The sequence below is a fragment of the Salvia splendens genome, chromosome 4 (assembly GCF_004379255.2).
Source record: "Salvia splendens isolate huo1 chromosome 4, SspV2, whole genome shotgun sequence".
In the NCBI taxonomy this organism is placed as follows: Eukaryota; Viridiplantae; Streptophyta; class Magnoliopsida; order Lamiales; family Lamiaceae; genus Salvia; species Salvia splendens.
In genome coordinates, this window is record NC_056035.1 from 1,899,763 (window position 1) to 1,923,583 (window position 23,821).

Below are 23,821 nucleotides of genomic sequence, written 5' to 3' on the forward strand. Positions count from 1 at the left end.
AATAATAATAATAATAATAATAATATATTATTATTATTATTATCTCTCTTTTTTCATCCTTTAGGAAGAACTTCATGTGGACGATAATATTATCATTTTCCCATAAAGATTAATTCCAACTCCAAATTGAACATCAAGAGGTAGGAAAATCAAGCTTCCTACATATAAATTCAGATATCAATCATCCTCTTTAATCCTAACTTAATAACACACATAGTAGTAATTAGTTACTTTTATTTTCTTTTGATAATTAAGTTAATTATATGATTAATATTAATATATCTATAATGAATTGAATTACTAACATAAAGTTTTGCCAAATTTATAATTTTATGTATTCAATTGAGATCTAAAAAGCATTGTTTATTTGATTTCAACATTCTAGTCATTTCACACAATCTTTATCTATTTTTTCCCTACAATATTCATCAGAGAAATATGATGGACACAAAACAAATATGCAAGTTGTTTTACAAAAATATTAAATCAAAGCCATCCCTACTTTTCATTAAAAGAAAAATGTGTACAATTCAGCATTGATAATTTGAAACTTCATCTACATGTATCTTTATATCAACTTCTACCACTTAAACCCTTTCACACACACACACACACACACACACACACACACACACACACACACTTCAGAACTGGCCAAGAAATGAAGTTGGGACATCATGACAGCAAGATAAATACATGTATAACAGAACAGATGTATACAAAATGTATTCCAGCAATCTTTTGTGTTAAATATCAATTTCTGCTGTTCAATTATTTACTTGTGGCTTCCTTATTCTTGTGAGATTTGAAAAACTGATGCAACAATCTGTGAACTTCTCCATAACTATTGGTTGTAGGAACAAGATGACTTTTGATCCACTGTGGCAGCTTGTCTGTTGTGTGTGGAGTGTTTCTCTTCATAGGATCAGAAGCATAACGTGCATCCACCAGCAATATTGCTGCATAATCGTTCACATGCCGAATTGCTCTGCCTACAATCACCAATCAAGAAAATCTCGAATTAATTACAAACCGATGTAGATAATAGAGAACATAGCATAAAATGAAGAAGCTTTGGCAAAGATAGTTAATTGCATGAGAAAATTGAACTTCTTGAGATGGTCAACAAAGACACAAACGATTTTCAGCAAAGATTTTTCTGTAGCAGCACTTACCAATGGATTGATTCACTGCTTTCATGCAAAGATTTTCATAGTACTCTTTTCCTCTCCCTTTACACCTTTTAAGGATTTGAAGCCCAGACTCGGCATCCCTACCGCCACACGCCGTTTTGCTTGGGATCGTCATGCCAAGACCCTCGATATGCTTCACTCTCTCCATTAACTCAACATCTGATGGGCTAGGATAGGGCAGTCCAACCATTACTATGCACCGACCAGCCCCATCACTAAAATTGATGCCTTCGGATATCTTGCCCCCAACAATGGCAAAGAGGATTGCACCATTGCAAGACGTGGAACCTGTGATAGACAACGTGTCAATTGTCTCTTTGTATTCTCTCAATACAGCTTCAACATCTGTACTCTTTCTTGGCTCTCTGAAAATACGCTTCTTCTTCATGATCCTTGAAATGATTCCTGATTCCTTCCATGCATCATAGACATGGCTCTCGTATTTGAATGATGAGAAGAATACAACTACGCCTTCCGGAACAACTGTCACTAGATTAGACAGCAGAAGACCTAGTTCCCCAGTCTGTGATCACCCGAAGAAAAACATGACATTGAGGGACAGTAATACTGGAAATAGAAGGTCAGGTGATATCGGTAAAGGGTCTATAGGGTGAGGGAAACCAGGAACATTTATTCATGCAAGAATCACAAATTGAAAAAGAGGATTCCTCACCATGGTCGATGAGCTCCTAGCTTTGTAGCTAAAATCAAAGGACTGACCAGAAGGCCCGAGCTTAACAGCAACTGGCAAAATGTTTTTAGAAGGAACTATGTGCCCACATGAAAAGAAGGGTAACTCATTTAACTGTATTGACTGGAAAAGTCTTTCCTTCGTTTCCTCTATAGGTTGTAAGGTTCCACCAGCCAAGATGACAGCATGGGCTTGACCCAGCACCTGCGCAAAAGGAATTTTACGATGATCAGAAGTGAAAATTTGTCTTAGAATTCTGCAATCAAATACTGGTAGCAATCAAGCAAACCTCAGAAAATATTTTCTCTCCAGTCAGCATGACATACTTTACATACCCTCCTTCTAGGCCATTACATGTCTGCATCGGTCTTGAGAAGATCATTTTTCCATCACTGTTATTATTGATCAAAGAGGAAAGCATATCAGCTAATGCTCTGAAACCAGAGATTGCACTTTCCTCATTAATTTCAGCATCTCCACCAGGAACGATATTTTGAGATAAAGCAAGTTTATCTCCGTATCCACAGACCTAAGAAATATAAGAACACTCAAGTTGTAAATGTGGGTGATGAAGAAATGTTTACTAAGACAGGAAAACAACTTTACCTTGTAAATTATGTTTCTTTCTTTCACGTATTGAAGCAGTTTGACCAGGTTTATGTTGTCAATATTCAGAGCAAATAAGAATTCATTGATGGTCATTGTATCGCATGGAACTGGATGGTCAGCGCCGTTCACATGCTTCTTCTCATCACAAGACAACATTCTTAGAAAGGCCCGAGTGATTATCATCAGAGTTTGGATATATCTCCGGTTTCCTGGTCCTAGAACATTACAAAATCTTTGGAAATATCCATCTAAGTGAGACTGCAATTGTTTCAACTGCGAAGGACGAGATAATAATATAATTGCCAAAATTACAAACAGTCCATGATCAAAAGAGAGAACAATTGTCAAAGAAGTAATCGAGTAATATGCAGGACTCAACAGCTATTCAGGAGATACAATTGGACTTCAGTAGAAACACTTTTACTAATGTCAGCTAAAATAACTTTAGTATTTTACCTGGGACCATGAGATTCTTGCATCATACATACTGATGAGAGTGTCAGCTAGATTATGAGCTTCGTCTATGATAATAACACTGTCTTTTAAATTCAAGCCCAAGGATTCACGTGATGATTTTGAAAGAAGAGACTGATATGGTAGAACCACAAGGTCAGCTGCAGGTAACATTTTTCTCGAACCATAATATGGGCAACCTCCTGTATCGCGTCCAATATGGACAAGATCTTCAATGTCTAGAGCCTCCATTTGAATAACTTCATTTGCGAACTCTTCTATCTTCTTCCTTCTTAACATCGGACATCCAGAAGAAGATTTGTTTCCACGAATCCTTTTTCCAGAACCCACCTTCTGCTTATATGAAAGAGAGCTTCAATAAAACTGAATACTATTTACGTGGCAGGGAAAAGGTATTAAGACTTTTAGTCATGATGGTTTCCGGGTTCCATAACCAACAAGGCTGCAGCCAACCATGGCTGCTAGATAACTGATAAGGTATTCTACAACTGCCTCAAATTAATATCAAGGGGTGGTGTACAATTATCATAGAGCACTCATGTTAGGACTGTGAATAACATATAATTATCTTCACATTGTGTATGAAATGGAAAATTCATAGCTGAGAAACATGATGAAACATGCTTATTATGGGAACAACAAAGTTTCTTAATTTCATTGTAATATAGGGAGTATTGTACTTGAGATAAAACATCTGTATACCTTCATTTTAGAAGCTTCATTTTTCTTATTCTTTTGGAGCATCGAGCATTTCTCATTTATGCGATTGGAACCCCCCAGCTTCAATACCTCTGAAAGTGAAGGTTCAGCATTATGAAGTCAAGCCTCCTCTACTAACACTACGAATTCTAACACCACATTAGACCAGTATAATGCCATACCTTCATTGATGCAGAGATTCTTCCTAGAACCCAAGCATACAACCTTCAACTCACTAACAAATTTAGTCTTCCTCAGCTCTTTCATAAACTGTGAAAGCTGTGAATGTGTCCGACTGCAAAAATAGATCTTCACTCGCGACTCCTCTTCCTTCCCAACCAGCTCATCCACCTCGTCCTCTTCCTCACTCGACAGCACATCATCCCCTCCAGCATTCTTCCTTTTCGATTTCCCACCTACTTCCGATTCACTGTCATACTCTTCCAACAAAAACTCCGCATCATCCACCTCACTGATCCCATCTTTCCCCTTCGCGCTTCTCTCCTCCTTCTTAACCCCCCTACCCCTTTCACCTTCTCCACTACTATAGCTAGATAAATCTCTAACATTTTCTCCCTTTTCCTTCAATTGAGATCCATTTTTCCTCTTATGCACTATAGGTTTACTCTTGACTACATCAGCTTCTTTATTTGGCACAAAATTTCTAATCCAATCCGGCTCATCATCATCCTTACCCTCGCCCAATTTCTCCTTCCCATTGTTCTCCGCAGTCTCCAATTTCTTTCGATCGACATGCCACTGCAGTGCACTACATATCATGCTAAGGGTTTTTCCAGTCCCTGCAACCACCCAACCATCAATCCCTCTAACATCTTACAACAAAGAAACAAATTACACAAGAATAAGCAAATAACAAATAAAACAATAGAAACCACATTCAATAGCTACTGTTATATAACAGAACCAACAATCGGGCCGCGGAAATGGCAAAAGGCGTACCGGTGGGGCTTTCCAGCATCGAGAGCCCACCTCTGTTGAGCGATTCGTAAAGGAATTTCATGAAATCCAGCTGTATCGAGTAGGGTTTGTAGGGGAATGCTGGGAATTCCATTGCGCCGTTCTTCTCCGTTTGGGAGTACCCACAGCTTATCGAGTTGTACTCAACTGGGAAATCATCCGCAAAGCTTTCACGGCGAGTTCAATTTTCCCGCGTTTATATATATTCTTTTTGTTTTGTTCGGTTTTTATCTATTCATTTTCCTACATTTATTTTAATTTTAATATCTAAAACTATTATTAGCTCTATTAACTACTATTATAAATAATACTAATATCATAAATATCATGGTTTAATATATTCATTTTTGCTCAAATTCTAATCACTCTACTACTTTAAAATTCAACTAAAGAGATAGAAATTTGGGTGCTACAAATCCTACATATAACCAAAAAAGCAATCATATTTAATAAAACATACGATATTATTTATTGACGGTAACATCTACGTATGAAAAAATTGCAAAATACTTCATTGTAAATAATTACAAATAAATCTAAATTTCCTATTTTTGTTGCTAATTTCTAAATTGCAAAACACTTCTACTAATATTCATAATCTTAAGATTATTGCTAAGAATGAAAATAAAAACTATGCAGGATAACACTTGCTTTAATGGGCCGTAAATGCACTATAAGCCCAAATCCAGCAGCAGGCCTATTTTGATGAATCCGAAACCCTAAAATCGTCTCTCTCATTATTTTGGCTGCGCTCTTCGTATAAAACTACTCCTCTAAATCGCAGCTCTCATTTTCCTCTAATCTACAGCCATGGTAACCTCAAATCTCTGTTCTGTTCTGCTCTTCCCGTCGTTGTATCCGTTTACGAAATCCGATTAGATCTGTGTCGACTGAAATTGTAATGCCCGTGTGCTTGACTTTGTAGGGCAAGGGAACGGGGAGCTTCGGAAAGAGGAGGAACAAGACACACACACTGTGTGTGAGGTGCGGCCGCCGCAGCTTCCACCTTCAGAAGAGTCGCTGCTCCGCCTGTGCTTATCCTGCTGCTCGCAAGAGGACATGTATGACATTCAATTTATTGATCTAAATTACGTGTTTCTGTTTCTGCTATTATGTTTCGGATTTTCTGTTTGAGCATGATTTTAGAGAAATTAATTGCGGAATCCGTGTTTGCTATATGAAAATGTATGAGTGCGATTGTGGATTTTCCTTTTCATAAATGAATTAGAATTAGAATTAGAATTAGAGCTCTAATTGTTCTCATTTATCGGCGTGATCAAGTGTGTATGTTTTTGTTTTGTATAGTTGAATCATTTAGCTGAGCGATTTCTGTGTTAAATTTCACTTTAGACAACTGGAGTGTGAAGGCTATTCGCCGAAAGACAACCGGCACTGGGCGGATGAGGTATCTCCGCAACGTGCCCCGCAGATTCAAGACCAACTTCAGAGAAGGTTTGCTAACTTCTTGTAATCCATATTTTTCCGTTGCTTGTCACTATAGGCATTGTATTTATGTAGAATTTGTGATGAACATAGGTACTGAAGCTGCACCGAGGAAGAAGGCTGTTGCCGCATCTGCTTGATTGTTGAAGAGTGCTGTTGAATGGAGTTTGTTTCGGTATTTTTATAGTACTAGAGAGCAAATGAATTTTGAAAGCTGTTTGAATGGCGATTTTGCCAGTTGGATACTTAGTTTCATGCTAATTATGGTGATGTACTTTGTTTTTGAATTTTAATACATATGGCTGAAAGACCAATCTTGTTCGTTTGCCTCAAATATTTGATCTTGTTACAGTTTTATTCTATAACACCTTGTTATTATTAGCAAAATAGGATGGTGTTCATTTGGAGCTCATATCAAATTTGTTACTCCAACTATTATTGGGATGGATGGCCTTAAGCATTCTTAGTGAATTCTCATTTAGGCTATTGATTAATATTTGGTGTGATCTGTATTCTCATTTAGCACAGTTAATGTTGTCTACAGGCTTTCTTTTACATTCTTTATTTTGCTTATGTCAACAGGCATTTTTGTCTACAAATGAGTTCTTGTCTATGTTGTAAGTATTATGGTATTTGCAATCTTATCTGCTTTTATAATTTGTTATTACTTCAAAGTTCAAAAGCAATGAAGATTGTTTTTTCTCTCTGAAAATCTGAAGACTTAATGTGTCTTTAAATACCAAATTAGTAGCTTTTTCAATTGAAAGTAGAATGGTAGGTTGTGTGCCATTTTTATTGTTTCTTCATGGTTTTTAAAATACACAAAAGAGGCCTAGTATCTGATTCATGGGTTTTTTTTAATGCAAAATAGTCTATTTTTTGTGTAATCCATAAATGATTTTCTTTTGGCTTTGCAAAAATACGTTGTATTCAAAAAATATTTTTTCCATGCATTATGAATGAATTATGAGAATGGGTTTGTTTTTGGCCTTCTCATAATACAATTGACATTAGTTACAAAATTGTGAAATCTACGCTTAAATTGGTGTTTTCCACTCGGTTACTTTGTTCTCGTGTAAGCCGAATGAGAGTATGAATCCGAAGCAAATAAAATATGCTCTACTTCATAAATTCAGAATAATAGTGATTGACATATTACTGAGCCAATTATCAACATTGAACACTACTCTTTGCATACACATTATGATTGCAAAAAGTTATTTGTTTTTTTTCCTTTCAATGGTCTATGAAACTAAAGATCTATCTGTACACACTTACTCAACAAATCTTATATTCTCTCAAGCAAAAAAACACTCTTTTCTTTATAGCACATTTTTTATCCCTCAAACTATCCTAGCTCTATGTGGGTTTGCCAAACTTCTCTTTGTCCTGATCCAATTCTCTGAAAACATGATCAAGTTCTGGAAATGAAGATACAAGCAGCAGCTTGAGAAGATCAAAAGCTAGCTGCTTCATGAAAACGGATGACTGCAAGAACAAATCAAAACATTAACGACAACTACATCAGTTTCAGATCGAAGGAACAAAGACCACAAGTAACATAGATAATTTAACACTAGACAATGGCACTTTTTGGTGCTTCCAAAGTCCCAAATCCACAAAATATTAGAGACACTCCGTAGAGCATAGCCCATCATAATATATTCAGAGTTCATGCTTGGCATTTAGGTAAGGAACGTATGTAAGCATATTTATAAGAAAGTGCCACACATACAATAGATAGAGTAAACTGTTGGAGGAAATGCAGTTAAATTGCGGTCATGATGATGCGAGAAGGATAACCTGAATGAAATAGTAGAGATCTTTTGCACATTGCTCATATTCCTTACGTCCAACGAGGCCTACAATAGCTGATGGAGCCTTGTCTGCAGGAAATGTCTGAACTCATTATTGTCTCCAAGAAGGGTCGATAAAAACTCACTCAATTCCCCATGACTCTATAAACAAACAAATATTACCAATCATCAATTCATAAACAAATTTGGCTCGCCGTTTAGCTTCCTGTTCTTGTATTTCCTCCAGAGTCAGTGTATCTCCCTTTTTAGGTGAAGAATATGGAGCGGAAGATTGATCCACAGGGGATGGAGTATCAGGAGGAGGTCGCTGTCTCCTAGGGTGCTTAGTTATGAATATTCCATCAGGCCATAGTATCTGTTCATACCAGTCATAAATGATAATATTATAATCCATTTTTTAATTGGAGGAATAGGTCAGGGCAAACACGTGGAGCATTAGAGAAGTGAGAACTCATATCATCCAAAATTTGACTCCTTGCATCCAGATTTAGAGCTCAAATTTGCTTGTAAGCAAACAGGGAAGCCCACTGTACTGGTAAAATAGATCTGAGATTCCAAATTACCTTCTCCAACCGCCTGATTCCAGAAGCAACCACTGATCCCCTACATAAGCGCTGTATTTTCTCAATCAACCAATCATCAAAAGCATCACCCATTCCCAATTGTAGAACCTGTTTCGCTACCCAGAAAGCTTTTCTCCTGTAACCATGACAATAGCGTGCAATTAAAGAGAGCACAAGGGGAAGCTTTTACAAACAAACTTTATAACGACTTGTCCATATGTATACAACAATCAATACCTGATCCATCCACCATCTTTAAGTTGTAAAATGACATCAACCAAATCAAACACATGAACATTAAGATTTGGCGGCACCCACTGCTGGAAAAAGGAAAGGAGAAAACAAATGTGATTTTCAGCAAGAAAAATCAAGGAAAAGATATCAAGGTTTGAATTAAGATATCAAACATTATGCAACAACATTACAATGAGAAAATAACATTCTGATACTTAGATCCATTAAGAATAGGCCATGAATGAAAACAGAAATTGACCTCACTGGGAAGCATTGGATCAGAGGAATCTTCAGCAGCAAGAGAATGCGATTTTTCATGGTCTCTATCCACAGTCTTTTCTAAATTACTCGACCGCTTTATGTTCGTTTGCTCTGAGATTTTTGAGCTATTATTTAAGTAATCAAAACTCTTCTTGAATTCATTTTCAGGCTTTTTTGATGAAGATGGAAGTTGACCTTTTCCTTTCAACCCTGATCCATCAGTAGCTTGGTCACCCTTGATTCGAGAAGCAGAATCTTGGTTTCCATGACTGAGAATTTCAGTTTTGGATGATAACTGTTCATATACAGGCCCTACATTATCCCTGTAGTCCTTGATCTTTGGACGTGCTATTTCATCTACGTCAACTGAAATAAAACCAGCTGGAAACTATTAAAAGGGTTCACCAAGATGAAAATAAACATGTGATTCAGATATTCACCTGAAAGAGTATCAATTATGGACAATGAATCTGAAAATATATACATCTGCGATTTCATGATAGAAAGCAAAGTGGGACTCGTTAGTGATATGAGGTCTCTAACGTGTTGGAAAAATGTAGGGCTAATTATAGTTTATAGCCTGAACTTTCATCAAATTACAGTGTATAGCCTAGCTTTGATTTATTTTCTATGTAGCCTGAACTTTTAAATTTTGTCTAATTATAGCCAAAACCGTATCGCAACTGTGGCAGTCAATAATTTTTGCCAAAATTACATCTGAAACAAGGGGTCAATTGCATGAGACTAGAGCCTAATGTCTTCTACGCCAAAGGAGATTTCCAAGGACATGTAGACTAGGACAACCGGTGTGGTCGGAATCACACATGAAAGTAAATGCAACAGTGCCAACTTTCAAGTGCGACACACCCACGGTCTGGTGACCGATGGGCTACCTACCATTGGAAATTTCCTTTAGTGTAGAATACATTAGGTCACCTTTCATGGTTGTTTATTCAGCACTTCAGGTCTAATTTTGGCAAGAACAATGGCAAACATTGTTTGGGCATGATTGAGGCTATAATTAGACAATTTCTTAAAGTTCATGCCATATAACATATAAATCAAAGTTAAAGCCATAAACTGAACTTCGCTTAAAGTTAAGTCTGTAAACTATAATTAACCTAAAAGTATAAGTCACATAATTTGGACCTGGGAATCAACACTAAGAAAATCCCAAACTTCGATTGAGCAGGAAATAGTAGGAAACAGCAGAAGTTTCTGCAAAACAGTGGAAATAGAGAAAGTTTAAAGATCAGACTTACAACAGAGCAATTCTACTTTAAAAAAAAACAGAGCAATTCTACTTATACATTAAATCGGTGAACATATAAATTCCTGCATAGCCGTGTTCTAGCAGGTGAAACTGTATAATAATGAAAATACTTTGTATAAGATGGATGATATCCATATGATCTTATTATCAGAATCTACACTTATTAACATGTAACCAATAGATCTGCCTAAACATAATTCTCAAAAATGCTGTCAGTGAAGGTTGTGCTTAACTAATATTTACAATACATGTGTGCAACCATTGCAATCACAAGCAAGAGAAGTGATGTAAAGCAGAAAATGTTATGATAAAAGATTGACGTGGTAGAAAAATATCAGACAAATGATTTCATGATCTTTTACTGAACTAATTTTTTTATGCAAAAATTATTTCGCAGCTTTTCCAAACTAATGCCTAACTATACAGAGCATTTAAGCTCTAATAAGGTATCAACAGGGTCATTATTAAGAAAATTATTGAAGAATTTATAAGCATAAATTGTCCCACAACAAGTAAGTTATATTTAGCTTTCCAGGTTGGTTAAGTGCCACAGCCATAGAAATCCTTAGAGATCTCATACTCTACCCTATTCAGAACCTACACAACGATACTCCTTCCCCACGTAAAGGGTGATGCAGAAGAGTAAAACGTATAACATCTTAACATGACAGCCCTTTCCACTGGTAACAGCATGCTTCCTTTAAATCTCAGACTGGCACCAGTCTAATCATGTACTACTTACTACACACTTCTACTTCTGGTTGCCAATTTAGGTTTCAATTTTAATATGGATTACTATAGTAGTTATCTTTGTGGGAAGGAGACAAGTAAATGAAAGTAAAATGTAAAATTATAAAGCATAAAGCATAAAGAAAATATATCAATTTCAAGTCAAGTAGGACCTTCAGATACTGGTCAAGCAATTTGCATCGCTCTTGGATGACAAACACATCCAAGCCAGTTGAGAGGAAATGCTTTGGTGGCAAATGGAGATTATATTCAGGGAACTCTTTCAAACGCCTATGTAACTCCACAAAGTGTTGATACCTGTAAGAATCAGAAATAACATTAGCATTAGAAAATTTACCTTTTTCAGTGACATGGTATTACTGTACTTTGAACTCACCATCTCCAATATATACCATACCTCCTCAAATAGGAAGATTTTTTGCCCAACCACCCCCCACAACCACTTATTTTAAATGTTGTACAGAGAAAAATTACGTCAGCTGCTTAACTATTCTAAGTGTTATCTAAAATTCTAATTATTAGGATGAGTGCATGAATCCATACGTTGTAAAGCCAAATTACCCGAAGAGAGTGAAAAAGCAGCTAAAAATGAGCATCTTGCAGGAAGCAATATATTAACAGTATCTCTAGAGGACATCACACTACATTCTTTTGATAGACCAACTGTGACTGTTCATATCAGTAACGGAAATGCAATAAACAGCAAAGGTTTTGGATCCACTCTTTACAATATTGGCACCCAATACCTGCAAAGTAAATTAGTACCATTAGCATCTTCAAGCATAAAACACACAATCAAGCATAGTCAAAATACCAAAAAATGTAAACAGGAAATGGAGTACCTCACATCTTAATTTAAAATATGAATCAGCGATTAGTGAAGTTTTTGCTGAATTAGCAGCCAGACTTTGACTTTCAGGTAAAGAAGATGATGAAGTTGTAGCTCCACTATTAGTTCTACCCAATAGCTCTGCCTCAGAGCCCTCACTCGAGTCTCCAGGCTTGCCTGTCACTTTGGCGTGGTTCAACACATCCTTCCCTTCTCCTAATAAATAACTCGTTCGTTCTACCTCTTGCCAGACTTGACCATTATGAGTACTAGATCGAGATCTTTTCTTAGCAGACTTTTTTCTCTTTAGTGTGGAACGAAGTTGACTGTTCTTAGTCTTTGTGCTCCTATGCCTGTCAGAAGTTTCGAGAGGATGATGAATGTGGCTGAAATTTCTTTTATTTTTACCATCCCAAACTTTAACCCCTGGGGAGTCAAGACCCGTAGCATTGATCATATCATCCTCCTCAGTATAACTACTGCTCCAGGATTCATCCTCATCAGAAGGCAAACTTTCAAGATCTTCCTCTTCGCGTAAGGATTCAACATTGTCTTCCTCCGGCTTTCTGTTAAATCCAGAGTGCAACATATCTTTCCCATTCACTGTTATGCTCTTCTCCTTATTCTTCTGCACGGGAAGACCATTTTTCTGCATCACTGAATTGGATGCCCCCACTACAGAGTTTCTCTGTGAAGGATCAGGCAATGTATCTGTATCTTCCTTCCTTCTGTAGCCTCTTCCCATTGTCCACATATTTTCAAAATGTTCTGGAGCCAGGGCCTCAGTTTTTCTTCGAGAAAACACATCTAGAGCATTAGCCCATTCTCCCCCTGAGAGTTCTTTTTGAAGACCTCTCTCCTCACCATTATGGGTGTCTGGAAAAGAATTCCAAGAGCGAGTTGACTGTGTATCCATGGCAAGCAATGGATCCTTAGAAAGGAGTTCTCGATTCACGGCATCTGATTTATGACTATTGACCTCTTTCTTCTTTTCACCCTTCTTCAATTGTACGAGTTCCACACCCTTGACAGAAGGATCTGCTATTTGTGTGGTATGATCAGATGGTGCATTTGTTCTAGACTCTGATGTTGTGTTTGTCACCACACTTCCCTTTTCAACTTTTCTAGAAATAACAAAAGACTCTATTCTCTCATTAACAAACCTGCCATCAAATTTGACGCAACAGAGAGATGCCAAATTAGGCAGAGCATTAAAATATAAAACTGCATGTTGAGCATAAAAATAGAGATATAGAATGTTAAGATATGGAATGATGAAGAACGGTGTGCTACCTGGGGTTAGCAAGATTCAGAACTGGCCTTATTACAACACAAGCAAGTAATTCTCTGACAATATAGCGGAACAAAGAGCATCTCAGATCCTCCGCCCTAAATGTAACTACAATAAGGCCATCCACAACATGCTGGAGAACCTGTTTACTCCAAAAGTTAAAAAGAAAGCTTTGTCAAGTAGGGGAAGCAAGCAACTATTTTCCACTTATTGTTGTTAATCTGCAAGGAATATACCAAAAGAGTTAACAACCTTATGCTCAGCTTCAGCAGAAAATAAAATGGGATGCAGTTTGTTCTCAGCAGCCAGAAGAGACTTCAGTTCTATATCTCGCTCTTCAACGGTCAAGGATTTTGATTGACGTCTCTCAATCTTTGCCTGTGTTGCACGAAAGAGCTCCAGCCTACGACATACAATTTTGATAATATCCCTGCAAAATGCGAGTAAATACTTGTCTAAAATGCCACTCATACCCTAGATTGAGAAGAAGAAATTGATCAGTAAAATATCGAGGATTGTACCCCGTTAAAAGATCTATTAAATTAATATTTTTCATGCGATTTGAAATTACTCCAAGTACGCCATTCATGATCAATACGATCTCTTCTGGACCCTGTCTATCTGGCGTTATGCGTGAGTACCACAGATCTGTCACCCACTCAGAGACAATATGTCTAGTGAATTGATCAATTGCATCTTCAACAACAGGAGAGTTCACATTATGCTTCCAGTCAGACCTTTCTGCCTCAACTCTGAGGCCCTTAATCTTAAGCACATTTTTATCAGAAGAAATGTTTGCTGATGTTTGTTTGCTATTGTAAGTTGCAGATTTCCTCCGTATGTCAATATCAAACGACAAATAGCGAAGTGTGATTATTAACAAGAGAGCAGCAGGCAAGTTGACTAGAACCGAGGAACTTGTTACTGCAATAAGAAAAGGAAATTAATTTCTAAACAGTGTGGACGAGAAATTAGAATCTTGCAAGTCTCATTAAATAAACAAGACTTAATATATATTTTTTGGATAATCATATCTAGGTTTCGAGAAGTATTATATATCCAAATGCTCTGCGTTATAAGGCCTTTCATAAAGTAATTACCAAAATGGTAGCTGAGTCAATGGAAATGGATACCAAATGGAATTACATACACATTCCACATACGGCATGCCAGATTTCTATTAGCATCTAAGAAAATGATCATTATGATAAAAATATCTAATTCTCACTTGGTGCCATTCTTCAAAATGCTACTCTTCATTCTCAAGAAAGCAAACATAACACAGAATATATAATGCTCTCTCAACCACAAATAACTGAATGTGATAAAGCATCAGTATGTCATAGAAATAAGCACAGTGGTGACAGTTGATAAACTAGAAGATCAAATTTAAGAAGCAGCTACAACTACCAACATCAAGGTAGTAGTCAGAAGACACGGTTCAAGAAGTGCATAGGCCAACAAACAACAATCAACAAAAAATTGTTTGAAAGTCCTCATTATAAAATGTAACTTCAGTTCCTATTGCAAATAGCTCCATGAATCCCACACTCTTACAGTCTCATCTCCAAGTATGTTTATGCAGGCAATCATCAATTTGCTTATCTAACTTAATAAAAAAATCAGGTTGAGGAAAACGGAAAAGTATAACCACAAATCCTATCGAGTATCACGAAAATAACCAGATAGAACTCCCTAACATGAGACTGATGGCAATTAAGTTACTCCCACTAAGACCCCAAAAAACTAGTATGAACATAAGCAAAATAAGCTAAGAAAGGGATGAACAAGAACAATCACTTACATGACATGAGGTATGACAATCCAACAACACTTACGATCACAAAAACAATCCGCTTCTTAGCTTCCTCGACCAGGTCACGAACACTCACACCTTTCCCCTCGCTGCTGCTCATTTTGCCCACCACCAATCGTCACGTGCTGCCACTTCTCAAACCTCAAACACTCATCTAAAATTCGATCAACATAAACCACAAAAACCGATGATTCAAAACTTTATAATCCCCGCAATCGGATTCTCCAAACATTCTTCACGCGATCACTCCAAACAATCTCAGATCGAGCTGAGCAAAGAATTCGATGCGACCACGGCTCGCCATTTTCCTTGCAAATCCACTCAAAGCTCGCAGACCACTAGGTTTTCAGTGCACTACAGTTGCGGACTATCAAGTATCAACTCTCTCTCGCTCTCAATATTTACAACGGAGAATAAGTTATGAATTCCCAAATCTGGCGGTAGGTTCGTTTAGGGTTTTAATCATCAGCAGTAAGCAATCTAATCAACGCTTCCACGTTCGGATTCGAGGATTGCTTAGAAGCTGACAAGTATTGCAGTTGTAGGAGTATAAGACAGAGCATTGCGCCATTGATGGTGACTGACAGTTTGGTAAATTTCACAGCAATTTACCAGTTCGGAAACTCGTTGTCCGCAGTTGGAGAAGCGGGCCCTTCTTTGAACTAGTGCGGGCCCGGGCCGGCTGAAGAACACGATTCTCTCTCTAGATGTAAACCTATTTACGGATTTACCCCTGTCCCCAATCGATATCAATACTCATTTAAAGAGAGACTTGTTTGAAAAATTTAGAGAAGTATATTTGGGAGGAAAAATAAAGTTATTTTTGTTTTTCTTTTTTAATAATTTTTGTAGGCTCCATTGTAAAATTCTTTTAGATCATTTTGGAGTATGTACCGTGTTATCTTTTGTAGTCTGCAGCCTATATCTGTTAGTTTTGCATAATCTCTGGTAAAAAGAATCTATTCTATTACAGTGTGTATTTGTTTATTCTTTCAAAGCTATTGCTGATCAATAAATCAGTTTTCAATGCTCAATGTGCCTGAAAAACAATTCTTGATATTAGCATTCATTATTAAAAGCTTTGTTGACTATAAACACAAATAATCTATAAAGAAATTTGGAAAATGTGACAGCCTATTAAATTTAAGATTTTTTCTTTGAAAGCATTTTTGAATTAATATTTGTAATAATTGTTTATTTTTTATATAATCAATTGTATGAAATGTGGTTCTAACAAAATAAATTCTTACCATTTCTCCAAGCATTTGTTGATGAAGAACAATCTTTGCTGCAAAGGAATTAGGAATTAATACTTCCAATAACTGTACAATGCACGAAGAATTTTATGTGTATAAATTTGAATTTTTTTGTATGAAAAATGGCAGAAAAGGGGGCAACAAAATTTAAAAGAATTTCAAGTATATAAATTTGAAAATTGTGAAGAGGGGAATGTTAAAAAGGAGAATAACAAAAGAGAAAATAAGCACACAATTATCTATAATACAGAGTAATTAAATGCAAAACCTAAATCATAAAACAAAAATACACTCCATATTTTTGTTTGTTATGTGTAAGGTCTCTCGTTATTGTGTTTTTATAGGGAACCAGCACAATGAACAAGAGAGCCCTATAAATACCCTGTCCTAACACTCCCATAATAAGTTAACATCTTCTCACAACCAAAATCAGTCAAGAAAACCAACACTAAAATAGTGTAGTTTCTTATTCTTCCCTAATTCATTTAAAGGCACTTGCAGCCTAGAGCTATCAGCATCTAACTAATTTTGATTAAATGAATATCTAAATAATTAGTTCAGTACATTTTCTAATAGGAGTAGTAGAGTTTTATACTACTAGTAATATTTTTTTAGAATTTTAAATTATCAAACTATATTACTTATAGTATTCCCTCTATTGACTGTTCCAATAAATATGAATATTTGAATTTTTGGCATGAAATTTTATAATGTTCTAGCAGTACTTTAATATTTTTTTTCTACCTCTATTTTACTTTACATTATGTATTAAAATATGTGCTCAATCAAAAATGCATACTCTTATAGGACGGAAAGAATAGTATTTTGATATATTAAAAAATATAATTATTTATTTAAATAATTTAATAAATTGACCAATTTAAGTTCATGCTTAAAAATATACGTAAGAAATAGTAGAAGATTGGATCCAATATAATCCTTCATTCCATTTTCTATACATTTGTATTAAAATTCAAAACATAAAATTTTTGCAAAGTGCGAAATAAAAAAGCTAAAAAATTATGCTTCAAATTCCATTTACCATGAACACTTTTTTACTTTGTGGAGGCAGTATAAAAACATGTGTAATACTATGTACGAAGAAAAAACAAAAGAAAATAGATGTAATTTATGACAAATAGTAGGGGATCCTCCCCCAAATAAAGCATATAGTATAATGATAATGTCATATTAGGTGGGTTGTATGGCAAAAAATATATATATTCTGGCTGTGGATTTGAAATTAAGTAGTACTACTAGTATAATGAGTCTAATCTAATCTATTACCAAATCACGATTCTATAAAATATTCACATTATAAAATAAGAATAATTAAGGAAATAATAGTAAATCTAAACGAATACTATAATTTACTCCAAAATCAATTATAATCACGACAATATTATGAGCTTGTTAATACTAGTAAGTGCAGATATATTTAGGATAGTTGATTCCCAGCGATATTCCATTTTAAATTATATGCAACAATATTTTAATCTACTGGTATTACCCTAAATTATTGCAAATCACACATCTAATCCAATATCGACGAAGAATGTCGGTTACCAACTGTGAAACTTTTGACGAACACGTACCAACGGTACCTTGATTTCGATCTTCCCGTCCAAATTTGGTTTTGCATGTTAATCACAATCCTTTTTTTGTGTTTTTTCTGCCATCAGTTGCGTGAAGTCAAGCGTGAAATTTCCAGTATTGTGGGACTGCGGGAGATCAAAAAGCAGCTGGAATCAATTCTGGAGAAAATAATTGGTGCGGAGAAGGACGCGGCCAAAGGATTTAGGGTTGTACCTCCAAAGCCCTTTCACATGGTGTTCGTCGGCAGAAATGGAACAGGTACGCCTCCATAATTGCAATCAATCGTGATTTATGTGCATTTTCGTATCAGTATTGTATTGTCAGGAATTATATACACCTTCCAATGGGGAAAAATTGCGTGTGATTTTGTAGTAATTGGGGTAATTAGTGGACGATCGTCTTTGATGGAAATTTTGGATTTGAGATGGAATAAGGAGATTTTATTTTATTTACTCCATTTATTTAGGCAGCAACTTACTTTGATTGGATTGGATTGGATTGGATTGGATAGTTGAATTTTGTGTATCTGCCATTACTTGTTTTTATCAAGTTACATATGAAAAATTAGATAGCCAGTGTTGCATAGCTGTTAAGGTGAGGCTTAAGAAAATTTATCTGGAAAAGGAAGAGTGGGAAGATTACTACGAAGGTCCGAAACGGCTGTGCTCTTCATTCCAAATGGAATACAATGAAGTCTTTCTTCTATGTAACTACTAATTTTGAAACTTGTGGTGTGTATAACTGGAAATGTTACTGTCATTATAGTATGTGAGATGTGAGATTCCACAGTGCTCTGTATGTTGTATACACCTACTGAATTTGTCGATATTTCATGTCTGTTTCATATAGTACCTGTTAAGGTAAGGCTCAAGAAAATTTATCTGGAAAAAGAATAGTGAGAATGCAATGAAGTCTTTCTTCTATGCAACTAATTTTGAAAATGTGTGATGTGTATAGGTGGAAAATCCACAATGCTCTATATATACCTACCGAATTTGTCGATTATTCATGTTTGTTTCTATCTGCAACCTTCATAACAGGCAAGTCCACAGTAGCTCGAATAATTGGTAAACTATTTTATTTGGCCGGAGTTTTGTCTTCGTACACTCTGACTGAAATGCAAGGACATCAAAAGGTTGAGAACTGTTTTGTTTAGCATAATACAGAATTTCTTAGAATCACACCACACAACAAAGTGTTGTTGACATGACCAGATAAGAGATGCAAATGGCGGCTTACTGCTTGTGAAGATAGACGAGGAAGATCCCATTAGTTCGGATACTATGGAGGAGCTCATAGCTGCAATGGACAAGGGAAAGTCATCAATCGTGTTAGCCGGGAATCACAGGGCCTTGAACCAATACATGAAGTGCAACCTCAATTTGTACAGAAGGTTCTCAACAAGGCTACAGTTCGACGACCTGACTTGCGAGGATCTTGCCATGATTCTTGAGAAGAAGGCGAGCATTAAAGGGGAGAGCGATATGTTATGTGGTTTTGAGCTGGACAGTTCTTGCAGCACAGACAGTATTGCTCGGACAATTGCTGAGCTTACGCCTCAAAATCTACGAAGCTTGCTGAATGCACATTTGCTGGATCAGATGCTAATTGAGGCAAAGAAAGTGGCTACGCCTGGTGAGAAAACCATATCACTGAAGAACCTTGAAATGGGTGTACAGAATGGGGCAGAAATCTTCAAGAATTTGTTAAATTTGTGATTTTACAGAAAAATAGGGAAATCTATGATTATGAAGAAATTGAAATAGTTTATGTTTCCACATAGTATTTCATAGTCAGTTGTTATTAATTATTTCAGCATTTGTAAGATATAACTAATTACTACTCCATAATTAGTTAATGCCAGTTCTTGATGAACTAATGCCAGTTTGTCACAACTATTTCTTCACATATTTTGGTTTATGTGCATCATGAACTAATTACATAATTGAAGAATACCTTACAGTTACATGGGTTCTAGTTGTTGTGGCATAAAAGAATTTAAGCTTAAAAAATCTTAGTGTATACTCCTTGAGGCCGTTTGGTTGTCTTGTTTAATCCTAACTTTTTTTATTGACAAATAAGGTCATCCGCAACGCTGTCTCTTATCCGTCTCTTAATCGTCTCATCTCTTAACTATTCATGGGCCCCATTGTACTTTTCATTCAATCTCTTAACTAAGAGACAGCACCTGCAACCCTCCATCTCTTATCCGTCTCTTAACCATCTCATCTCTTAACTATTCATTCCATTTCATTTTTTATTTTTATTTCCAACAAATTCAATTAATAAAAACACACTTCATTAAATAAAATAAAATTACAACTTAAAATCCTAAAAAAATACATAATTAAATTCGTGGCAAAATAAATTAAAAAAAAGACATAATTTAAAATACAAATTTATAGAAATTATATAAACTACTCCGCCGGCGAATCATCTCCCGAAGGCGGTGGCGGTGCACTGAATGGAGGCGGAATACCAAGTTGTCCCGCCAGATACACAATGCCGGCATGATGGGCTTGATATTGGGCGGGCGTCATCCGGGAAGTGTCCGCCATCGTGGCGGTGAAGTACATGGACATTAAGGAGGAGGGCGGCCCTTGGGAACCCGCCTGGCTTGATTCGTCTCGGCCCCTCCTCCCTCTAACCGCCATCGCCGCCTTGGTCCCTTGCGGCCGACGGCGCACACGGAAGGACCCCCTGCATTGTCTGTCGTGCCCTCAACCTCCTGCGAGGCAACCTCTTGTGCGGCGCTACCTGAACCGCCCCCACTAGACGAGTATTGGCCACTCGCTGTGTGCTTCGTGCGTTTTGAGGTCGAGCCCGTGCTGGACTGGACACCGTCGGCCCACCTTTCGATGTCTTTGAAGGCCTCCCAAGCATCAACATGTTTGAATTCTTTGTCGTTGTCGTCGAAATAGACTCGCAAAGCCGATCTCAGAATGTCGGCTCCAGTGGCTCCGCTTTGGTAATGAGCCTCTTCATTCTTGTAGATGCCGCAGAATTTTTTGACATCTCTGTCGACTCGGTCAAAATGACTTCGGAGCATCTTCAATGTGCGACGGTGGGACCCCTTTCGGCTTAATCTCGTTGTAGGCTTCGGTGACCTTTTTCCAAAAACACTTCCGGGATTGTTGATTCCCGACGATGGGATCATACGAGACGCTGATCCAGGTGTTGTACAGAGCCATCGTGTCCTTGCGGCTGTACGGATGAAGGCCTACATCCTCCTCCTCCTCGGCCGCCTCCTCCTCTTCCTCCACGACGTTGAATGCCCTGGAGCTTCCACTGCCTCGTCCTCCTTCCGGATTGGGTTCATCCGGATAATCCTCCCTAATTTGGGATAATCACTGCGAATACCTCGGGACTGAGGGACGAGCGTATGCATCCACATCAAAATGGGGTGGTTGGTACCCCGCTGGCGTCGACAAGCCTTGGGTGCCCGGCGTCGACGAACCGGAACCGGAACCACCCAAGACATTTTACATGCCCCCCCAGTCGCCAAACGCGTTGATGTCAAACCCGCCAGAGCCGCCAGAGTTTCCGTCGCCGGACATTTTGTGATGAAAATTGGAGAGGAAATGGAGATGATTTGGGAAGAATAGATGTGTTTTTGTGTGTATAATGAGGATGAAATAGGAGTATTTATAGAGTAAAAAAGAAAGAAAAAAAAAACGATCGAAAACGGTAACATTACCGTTTGAATTTTTAATATTTTTTTATTAAATTCGAATTAAAAAAAATGATTTATTGCATCAGTGTGACGAAGCCAACTCGCGAGCCGGCGGTGGGCGTCACACCTAGCGCCAGCGGGCGCCACGTCGCGCGGGCGCGTGGCGAGCTAGCGCGCCAACCGTCTCGGTGGGACGGGCGTCTCGGCGAGACAGGGACGAGATGGGACGCTGCAAAGCATCTCGCTGTCGTCTCGTCTCGGAGGTACGAGATATGAGACACCCGCGTGACGCGGTGCAGGTGCTCTAAATGAGGACTATTCTATTAACTATCTTGTTTGGCTATCTTTTTGATATCTTGGTCTGTCTTCACGATGTCTATATCACACCGTATCTCATAATTATCCATCTCACCTTCACCCCTATAACTGATTTAATTATCAACAAATTTCATTTTGACATATCCTAAGCATGTTAATATTATCTTGTCTAGCATACCGAATGTTATTATAATGATCAAAATTACACATGTTATTAATCCAGGAAGATGAAAATGTTTTTCATTTAAACGAATCAACATGACAAAAGAGTTAATATATATGCATTAAAAGAATAATAAAACATATTGATGCATATACACTATACATAAGTGAAAGATAATTAATACTAATTCAAGATGAAAAGGATACCATGAATCTTGTTCTAAATGGAAGTGTGCTCGTATTGAACTCAATATACGGAGTATAACTGCACGTCAATGATTAATCTGAATACAAAGACCGATTTAAATATTTATTCAACATCATTTCTCATAATTTATTAAGACCTTTAAAGTCTTTATAGTGTTCATTAAATTATACTATGAACTAACTCCTTCTATCACTAATAATTTTTAAGATGGAACCTCAAAGACTTAAAATTGATAGTATGCGAAGACAATTCAAACTACGAATTTAAAAAATCCCAAACAAAAATTGAGTTTTCATGTGGTCAATAAATGTCTAATTTTCCATATTTGTGTAAGAGAATACGAGGGACGATTTTGTTACGAATCAAATTCTTGAAATATCATTGCTACGTTTTAAGAATTAGGTTCAGTTCACAACAATGCTGAAATTGGATTTTGCTTTGTAATTAGTCCCAAACAATATGGTGCTACATATATACATATGTTCAATAATAGAGTAGTTTGCATTCAATAATTTTGATCGAGTATTACGTGACACACTACCCATGACCAAGATTGCATAATTCAAGATTTTATGGTTAATAGTTAGTACCCAAATTCGGAATTCATAATTAATCTATAAGTACTATTAATATCTAGTTAAACTTGTAGGCTCATGTGCCAAACACTAGACCATAATACTCTTAACTTCTATAAGATTTTATATTAAGAAAAGAGACTTGAAAAATTGGACACAGTGAACAATGTCGTCGCCAATATTAGAAGATACAGACTGTGCGACGATCGTTGCTGACAATGAACGACAAATAAAAAATATAAATGAATTCATCTATGTGCATGTCTTGCTATCCCCACCCCAGACGCATTCACCCCCATCTCCCGACTCTCCTCACCCGCCCTCAGCCATGTTTACCCATTTTCCTTGGTCGAGTCAAACCTAAACTTGGGGTAGGTTTGACCCGCGTTCTCGCCCACATATGTTTTTAAATTTTTTATTACTCCATTATATTAATATTATTTCTCTAATCATAATATATGAACAAATAATATTAAAATCTTGTCTCATTACAGTAGACCTATTTTTAAGCAACATAGGTGTATTTTACGAAAGAGATTTTATTTGATATCGCAATGTGATCATAATTGGAACGTAGACCTAAATTGGAATACTAATAATTTATGCGTAACGTTGGAATAATAATCCAGGTAAGAGAAAGGGCTAAGAATGTAGAGAAATCGACGTCCCTTAATTACGTTCATAGAAAAAGAAAGATTTCCGAATTATTTCCAAAAATCGAAATTAAGGCATTAAGAGCATCTCCAATGCTGACGGACGTCAAATAGCCGTCAAATAGCCTTCACACTGCCACATCATCAGCACTACAATTCTCCTGCCACATCAGCTTGCCACATCAACTGGACATCAAATAGCCATCAAATAGCCTTCACACTACCTATCCACATCACTAATAACAATTATATAATTTAATTTACACTTGTATCAACATACGGAATTTAAATTACGAGACAAATACGGAAAATTCGAATAATAATATTAAAATTTTTTTATTACATTAATATAAAAAAAGTACAATAATTAAAAATATTACATTTAAAAAATTACATAAATTTGCATCACGGCTCGTATAGGCATCAAGCTCTTCGTTCATCATACGCTCGTACTCATCC

General features: G+C 36.8%; 4 protein-coding genes across 9 annotated transcripts; 2 read left to right on the plus strand and 2 right to left on the minus strand.

Annotated features, from left to right (window-relative positions):
• Positions 1-481: 481 nt before the first annotated feature.
• On the minus strand, positions 482-4,800 carry LOC121800446 (ATP-dependent DNA helicase DDX11-like). The gene is made up of 9 exons (XM_042200023.1): positions 4,627-4,800; positions 3,849-4,466; positions 3,670-3,758; positions 2,950-3,300; positions 2,491-2,766; positions 2,174-2,413; positions 1,867-2,088; positions 1,176-1,716; positions 482-992 (listed from the first exon to the last, which is right to left on the minus strand). The coding sequence occupies exons 1-9, from the start codon at positions 4,736-4,738 to the stop codon at positions 772-774; spliced, it is 2,670 nt and encodes an 889-aa protein (XP_042055957.1). The 5' UTR covers positions 4,739-4,800; the 3' UTR covers positions 482-771.
• A 530-nt stretch (positions 4,801-5,330) lies between these two features.
• Positions 5,331-6,421, plus strand: LOC121798246 (60S ribosomal protein L37-3). Its single transcript, XM_042197152.1, has 4 exons — positions 5,331-5,457; positions 5,570-5,705; positions 5,995-6,096; positions 6,181-6,421. The coding sequence occupies exons 1-4, from the start codon at positions 5,455-5,457 to the stop codon at positions 6,225-6,227; spliced, it is 288 nt and encodes a 95-aa protein (XP_042053086.1). The 5' UTR covers positions 5,331-5,454; the 3' UTR covers positions 6,228-6,421.
• A 763-nt stretch (positions 6,422-7,184) lies between these two features.
• Positions 7,185-15,595, minus strand: LOC121797822. 5 transcript variants are annotated; one of them, XM_042196563.1, is made up of 16 exons: positions 14,910-15,593; positions 13,627-14,029; positions 13,358-13,535; positions 13,108-13,247; positions 11,828-12,977; positions 11,631-11,731; positions 11,138-11,282; positions 10,112-10,180; positions 9,403-9,448; positions 9,158-9,328; positions 8,961-9,073; positions 8,705-8,784; positions 8,468-8,603; positions 8,067-8,259; positions 7,891-7,973; positions 7,185-7,575 (listed from the first exon to the last, which is right to left on the minus strand). In XM_042196563.1, the coding sequence occupies exons 1-16, from the start codon at positions 15,019-15,021 to the stop codon at positions 7,447-7,449; spliced, it is 3,249 nt and encodes a 1,082-aa protein (XP_042052497.1). In that variant the 5' UTR covers positions 15,022-15,593; the 3' UTR covers positions 7,185-7,446. The 5 variants fall into 5 exon arrangements, with proteins under 5 accessions (XP_042052497.1, XP_042052496.1, XP_042052495.1 ...); XM_042196562.1 differs by having other exon boundaries at positions 8,705-8,787; XM_042196561.1 differs by having other exon boundaries at positions 8,961-9,328; positions 14,910-15,589.
• A 2,017-nt stretch (positions 15,596-17,612) lies between these two features.
• On the plus strand, positions 17,613-19,652 carry LOC121801436 (stage V sporulation protein K-like). Of its 2 annotated transcripts, none has more exons than XM_042200922.1 (4): positions 17,613-17,768; positions 17,860-18,031; positions 18,814-18,908; positions 18,988-19,652. In XM_042200922.1, the coding sequence occupies exons 1-4, from the start codon at positions 17,733-17,735 to the stop codon at positions 19,489-19,491; spliced, it is 807 nt and encodes a 268-aa protein (XP_042056856.1). In that variant the 5' UTR covers positions 17,613-17,732; the 3' UTR covers positions 19,492-19,652. The 2 variants fall into 2 exon arrangements, with proteins under 2 accessions (XP_042056856.1, XP_042056855.1); XM_042200921.1 differs by having other exon boundaries at positions 17,615-17,777.
• Positions 19,653-23,821: the final 4,169 nt, after the last annotated feature.

What these genes read in the sequence shown, in the direction of transcription:
- LOC121800446 (XM_042200023.1), bottom strand. Translation starts at nt 4,738, where the DNA reads ATGGAATTCCCAGCATTCCCCTACAAACCCTACTCGATACAGCTGGAT. An exon ending in CAAGAATCTCATGGTCCCAG is followed by an intron (nt 2,767 to 2,949) that starts GTAAAATACTAA and finishes CGTCCTTCGCAG; the next exon opens with TTGAAACAATTGCAGTCTCA. An exon ending in GAGAGAAAATATTTTCTGAG is followed by an intron (nt 2,089 to 2,173) that starts GTTTGCTTGATT and finishes CCTTTTGCGCAG; the next exon opens with GTGCTGGGTCAAGCCCATGC.
- LOC121801436 (XM_042200921.1), top strand. Translation starts at nt 17,733, where the DNA reads ATGTCGGTTACCAACTGTGAAACTTTTGACGAACACGTACCAACG. An exon ending in TTGACGAACACGTACCAACG is followed by an intron (nt 17,778 to 17,859) that starts GTACCTTGATTT and finishes TTCTGCCATCAG; the next exon opens with TTGCGTGAAGTCAAGCGTGA. An exon ending in AAATGCAAGGACATCAAAAG is followed by an intron (nt 18,909 to 18,987) that starts GTTGAGAACTGT and finishes TGACATGACCAG; the next exon opens with ATAAGAGATGCAAATGGCGG.
- LOC121797822 (XM_042196560.1), bottom strand. Translation starts at nt 15,021, where the DNA reads ATGAGCAGCAGCGAGGGGAAAGGTGTGAGTGTTCGTGACCTGGTCGAG. An exon ending in AGTTGGTCTATCAAAAGAAT is followed by an intron (nt 11,283 to 11,630) that starts GTAGTGTGATGT and finishes TGATTCTTACAG; the next exon opens with GTATCAACACTTTGTGGAGT. An exon ending in TGCTTGACCAGTATCTGAAG is followed by an intron (nt 10,181 to 11,137) that starts GTCCTACTTGAC and finishes ACTGTTTTGCAG; the next exon opens with AAACTTCTGCTGTTTCCTAC.
- LOC121798246 (XM_042197152.1), top strand. An exon ending in TGCTGCTCGCAAGAGGACAT is followed by an intron (nt 5,706 to 5,994) that starts GTATGACATTCA and finishes ATTTCACTTTAG; the next exon opens with ACAACTGGAGTGTGAAGGCT. An exon ending in CAAGACCAACTTCAGAGAAG is followed by an intron (nt 6,097 to 6,180) that starts GTTTGCTAACTT and finishes TGATGAACATAG; the next exon opens with GTACTGAAGCTGCACCGAGG.